The sequence below is a fragment of the Mandrillus leucophaeus genome, unplaced genomic scaffold, assembly GCF_000951045.1.
Source record: "Mandrillus leucophaeus isolate KB7577 unplaced genomic scaffold, Mleu.le_1.0 Scaffold11, whole genome shotgun sequence".
Lineage (NCBI taxonomy): Eukaryota > Metazoa > Chordata > Mammalia > Primates > Cercopithecidae > Mandrillus > Mandrillus leucophaeus.
The window spans coordinates 1,189,729-1,195,018 of NW_012099209.1; the positions used below are offsets into that span (position 1 = coordinate 1,189,729).

The 5,290-nt window shown below is 60.0% G+C and overlaps 1 protein-coding gene across 1 annotated transcript in view; it reads right to left on the minus strand.

The window, feature by feature from the left end:
• The window catches only part of ANO8 (anoctamin 8), an 11,211-nt gene extending 6,178 nt beyond the window's left edge, over positions 1-5,033 (minus strand). The window contains exons 1-13 of the mRNA XM_011991116.1: positions 5,030-5,033; positions 4,696-4,806; positions 4,432-4,564; positions 4,111-4,249; positions 3,940-4,036; positions 2,279-2,395; positions 2,071-2,198; positions 1,811-1,972; positions 1,337-1,489; positions 1,107-1,233; positions 941-996; positions 742-816; positions 395-499 (exon numbers count right to left, since the gene is read on the minus strand). Of these exons, the coding sequence (XP_011846506.1) occupies positions 395-499; positions 742-816; positions 941-996; positions 1,107-1,233; positions 1,337-1,489; positions 1,811-1,972; positions 2,071-2,198; positions 2,279-2,395; positions 3,940-4,036; positions 4,111-4,249; positions 4,432-4,564; positions 4,696-4,806; positions 5,030-5,033 (1,407 nt within the window). The remainder of the gene's footprint in view (positions 1-394; positions 500-741; positions 817-940; positions 997-1,106; positions 1,234-1,336; positions 1,490-1,810; positions 1,973-2,070; positions 2,199-2,278; positions 2,396-3,939; positions 4,037-4,110; positions 4,250-4,431; positions 4,565-4,695; positions 4,807-5,029) is intronic.
• Between the last annotated feature and the right edge of the window lie 257 nt (positions 5,034-5,290).

The window sequence follows — 5,290 nt, forward strand, 5'->3', positions numbered from 1 at the left end:
GGGGGGCAAGCGGGGCGCCGGGATCGGGGGACTCACCCTCCCTGGGCGCCCCGCCGGAGCACCATGCCCAGACACACGCCGAATCCGGTTCCTAACTCCGTTGCTTTGGACGCGCCTGGACGCGAGGCCCCCAGCGCTCAGCCACAAACTACAGCTTGGCAGGCACAGCGCTCCTCACCGACCTCCCGGGCAGGCCCAGCGCGTCTCCACCCCACCGCAGGCTCGGCCGGTGCACCCGGCCGTGTGCGTCCCCAGCCGCCTGCACCTGCTTGCTGGCCTCCCTGCCACCCCAGATTCCCTCCGCGCATGCGCCCTCAGCTCGGCGCGCCAGACCCCCAGCACAGCCACACTGCCCACCCCGGCGAGGCCCCACGGGCTCGCCACCTGCCCGTACTTTGGCCCGGGCCGCGAGCAGGAGGCCCCGGAGGGAGAGGAGGAGTAGGCGGAACCGCAGGGCCGCGAGCGGGACCAGCACCGCCCGCAGCTGCCGCTCGAGGCTCTGGGACAGGGACAGGACGAGCAGGAGCTGTGAAGGGACCGACGGACAGATGGACGGACAGATGGGGGGACGACAGGCAGAGAGAGGACGCACAGACGACGGACAACGGACGCACAGACAGGAGAGAAGGATGGAGGAGGGGAGGGAGGGGCTGGAGAGCCCTTGGACCCCTTGTGCCAGGTCTGGCCCCTCGCTGGCCGCCATGGGGGCAGGGGGGACTGCCGCTGGGGCGGGGGTCTCACCTCTTTCAAGCGCTCCATGTCCTTGAGGTAGAAACCGATGTAGAAGAGGCTCAGGTATGAGTTGACAAACTGGAACTGCAGGAAGGAGGCAGGCGGTGGTCACCCTGCACCCCCACCCCACTCCTTGGAGCCTTCCTTATGCCCCCATACAGACCCCACAGCTTCCCTGCTGTCCCCCTGCCCGATGATGGTGACTCACCAGGACAACTTTGATGATGAGGTGCTTCTCATAGGCGCTCTCCAGCCGGTAATTTTCTAGGGGCCGAGGGGAAGAGTGAGCGGGCAGCCGCGGTACCCCCAAGGGTGGCAAGGATCCCAAGGGGCAGTGGAGACCTTCCTCCCCGAGACCCCCTGGCAGGGCGTACCCATGTCATTGAGCCAGATGGCTAGCTTCTTGTAGCCCTCGGCACTCACACTGACAATTAGGGCCAGCATGACCTTAGGCAGGAATCGGGCGAGACGGGGCAACCCCTTCACGCTCAGCACCAGCTCCTGCGGGAGAAGGGGATTCTGGGCTCATCCTGGCTGCAGGGCTCAGCCCAAGGTGGAGCTGGGCACCAAGGACAGGGCGGGTGGGGGTAGGGGGGAGGGTTACCTGCAGCTGGAAGCAGCCAAGCATGAGCAAGAAGACACAGAGGAGGCACGCCAGGCACAGGGGGAGGCTCACAAGCAGCTGGAAGAGCAGCCGCTTCCATGGCGGGTAGTAGAACTCCTCGGCCCGCGTGATGGGGCTGATGCGTCGCACGCCCTGATGGTGGGCAAGGGCCGGGCCCAGCCTGAGATTAGAGGGGCCACCTCTGCCTCACGCACCTCTTCCTATCCTTGGAACTCAATTTCCCTCCATCATGTGGAGGTGACCCTCTCAGTCACCCACCTAGGGCACTGTTCCCAGTCCCTCAAATCCACCTTCCACCCCTCCCCCTGGGGAGCACACAGAGCCCGCCTGGGTTTGACATTCGCTCTTTGATGGAAAAACGCTATTCACAGCTCTCTGCCTTTGCTCCTGCAGTGCCCCCCACCATTTACCTTTGCCCTGTCTCCAAGACCCTGGACTCAGCCCCCAACTGACCCTGAACTGGGGGCGTGGCTCCTCCACAGCTTCCCCAGGTGAGTCCAGCGTCCCCCACTTGTATGCCAGCTCAGCCCCTCTCCGCTTCCATTCCTCTAGGAACAGCGTCGACCAGATCACATTGAAGAGGGCAAAGACCACGCAGGAAACATCCCGGCTTGTCTGTGAGTGGCAGAGAAGAGTTGAGTCATTGTTCGTGCCAGTCCAGAAAGGAGGGCGCCTCTGAATCCCCCAGACCTTGCCGGGTCCCTGCTCAGTACCTGATCAGTCTCTGTGAATGTATACAGGACAGACCCGAAGACGGCTGGGTATACCATAGCTGACGTGTAGAAGCCCAGCCAGGCGAAGTACATGGCAATTTTCACACCAAAGTAATCACAGATGTCATCTGCCAGGGGACAAGTGGGTCTCAGTCACCCCCTGCCTGTCTGCTGGGACTCCCCTCCCACCCCCCAGCCCAGGCAGCACCTAGCGGCTGGTTTTCACACACGGCCTGCACCCATGACTTCATGAGGCGGTTCAGAATACGCTGCTCATGGACAGGGAACACTTGCTGGATGATCCCACGTGCTGCCAGCTCGGGGACTGTGGAAGGAGGAGCACAGGTGATCCCTGCACCTCCACCTGTGCCTAGCCTGGCTAGCCCCCTTTTGTCTGAAACCCAAGTCACAGTGTTTTTTTTTTTTTTGCCTGCTCTTAAACCTCTAGAGCTCTTTCCAGGGGAAGAGTTCTAGATGGATAGAAGATCTGATTCTCCTTCAGAAATTGTAGGTGTAGGGGCAGGCAGGGAGGATGCAAAGGAACCCGGAGAGTGAGGAACCACGTTTTTTGTTTTGTTTTGTTTTGTTTTGAGACAGAGTCGCACTCTGTCACCGAGGCTGGAGTGCAGTGGCGCGATCTCCGCTCACTGCAACCTCTGCCTCCCGCATTCAAGTGATTCTCGTGCCTTAGCCTCGTGAGTAGCTGGGATTGCAAGCACATGCCACCAACCTGGCTAATTTTTGTATTTTTCAGTAGAGACAGGGTTTCACTGGGGTACCTCAGGATGGTCTTGATCTCCTGACCTCGTGATACGCCCGCCTCAGCCTCCCAAAGTGCTGGGATTACAGGTGTGAGCCACCGCACCCGGCTTTTTTTTTTTTTTTTGAGACCGGGTCTCGCTGTGTCACCAGGCTGGAGTGCAGTGGTGCCATTTCGGCTCACTGCAACCTCCGCCTCCCGGGTTTAAGCGATTCTCCTGCGTCAGTCTCCCGAGTAGCTGGGGCTACAGGAGCACGCCACAAACCTCGGCTAATTTTTGTATTTTTAATACAGACGGGGGTTTCACCATATTGGCCAGGATGGTCTGGATTTCCTGACCTCGTGATACGCCCGCCTCAGCCTCCCAACGTGCTGGGATTACAGGCGTCAGCCACCGCGCTCGGTCTTATCTTTTTCTTTATTTATGTATTTATTTGCTTATTTTGAGACAGGGTCTCGCTCTGTCACCCAGGCTGGACAGAGTGCAGTGGCGCTACCATGGCTCACTGCTGACTCGAACTCCTGGGCTCAAGTGAGGCTACCGCCTCGACCTCCCAAAGTACTGGGAGCCACTGCGCCTGTTCCCATGTTTTAAATAAAACTCAGTTTGTGAACCTGAACGTCTGAGGAATGGTAAAAAGTTGCTGTTGGAAAGTGAACTTGGGTGGCTAGTTTCCTGGAGGGGAGTCCAACGCCCAGAGTCATACTACTCTGTAGGTGGAGTGCTGTCCATGGTCCCTGCCTCCACTTTATCCCAGACCCAGAAAGGGCCTCTCCTGGACCCCAGTCCCAGAAATGAGCCCCATACTTTGACTAAAGCCACGCCCCCTCAGCTCCTTGGTTTCCCAACTCTTTGCCAACCCCTAACTGGTTGGACATAAGCCCCGCCCTCCTGCCATGATAAGCTGTCCTCTCAGAGCTCCACCCAACTCAGGAGATAAGCGCCACCCTTTTGCTAAGGCCACGCCCCTTTAACTTATTGGGTACATCATTCTTTGCCAACCCCTGACTGGTTGGACTAGGCCCCGCCCTCCTGCTCCGATAAGCTGTCTTTGAAGAGCTCCACCCAACTCTCTGCCTGTGATTGGTGTTGGCCCCGCCCTGCTCACTGATTGGCTGGTCCTCCAGGAAGCGCACGTTGTGGAGCGCCTCTCCCTGCTTGGCACGCAAATTCTGCAGCCAGAAGCGGATGATGCTCTGGCGTTCCTGCGAGGAAGAGGGCGTGATCTCAGGGAACTCATAGGCACAGGATGCATGCGGGGGCCCAGAGCCGGCCTCACCTGGGAAGTGAAGAAGCGCAGCTCGCTCTCCACATTCTCATAGATAAAGTCCTCCTCGCAGGAGAAGCCGCGGGTGCCCCCGCCAAACTCGGCCTTCACTGCCTTGCGCAGACCCAGCTCGTCGGCCCCTCGGAGTAGGCTGTGAACAAGGCGGAGGAAGTGGGCTCACAGGGAGGCCCAGGCCCACCATCCTGGAGCTGAGGATGGTGCACCTGGAAGCCTTTGGGACAAACGCAGGGCAGCTGGATAGCATGGTTGGCACTTGGTAGAGCGGGGAGCCAGGTGGCAGACTCAGCGAGAGGCCAGGGACAGGGGACTCGCCTCTCATACGTGGCGGTGACAAAGAAGGCGTAGGCACGCGTGTGGCGGTGGTGGCGGACTTGCACGATGAGCTCGGGGATGCCCACGCGGATGTGGTTCAGCAGCCATAGCAGCGTGTGGTCATCGGTCGTGTCTGCCAAGGGGCACAGGGACCGATAGCTCTTGCCACGAGGGGGCCCAAGGCCTCCTACATATTCCCGCTCTGGGAAGCCGAGCTCAGGAGAGCCGCATCTGGGCACTGGGCGGGCGGGCAGGCGTGGGTACCTGGGAAGGTCATCAGCACGTCGCAGTTCTCTGTAGGCACTGTCTTCATCCACGCCTTGTGGGATACCAGGTAGCGACCCGCTTGCAGGAGCCGCTTCCCGAAAAGCTTATCTGGGGGGCAGCGTAGCAGGCCCAGGTCAGGCCACTCTAGGTTCCGAACCCAGCCTCCAGTCTTGGCCCCTCCGGCCCCCGCCAGGGCTCCTCACCACTCCACCTGGCATTCAAGGCCCCAGGAGCTCTGGGATTGGCTTATTTTCCTCCCTCCACGTCCTTGCACCAGCCAGCCTTCCTCCAGAAATGCCCATCCCCCCAGATCCTCCCTTACAAATCTTACTCATTCTTGAGGCCCAGCTCCGCCTCCAAAACCACAATCGATGGGGCGCTCACTAGCAGCCTTGAGCGCTTCACCACATTATGACAGCGCCGTCCTTGCAGCAGCCCCAGGAACTGGGTGCGGTTCTTACCCCCATTTCACAGGTGAGGAAACTGAGGCCCAGAGCGTTTAAGTCACGCGCCCAAGGTCACACAGTCGAGCTGGGATTTGAACCCAGGATCGTATGATTCTGTATTCTTCGCGGAGAGGCTCTCTCAAGCG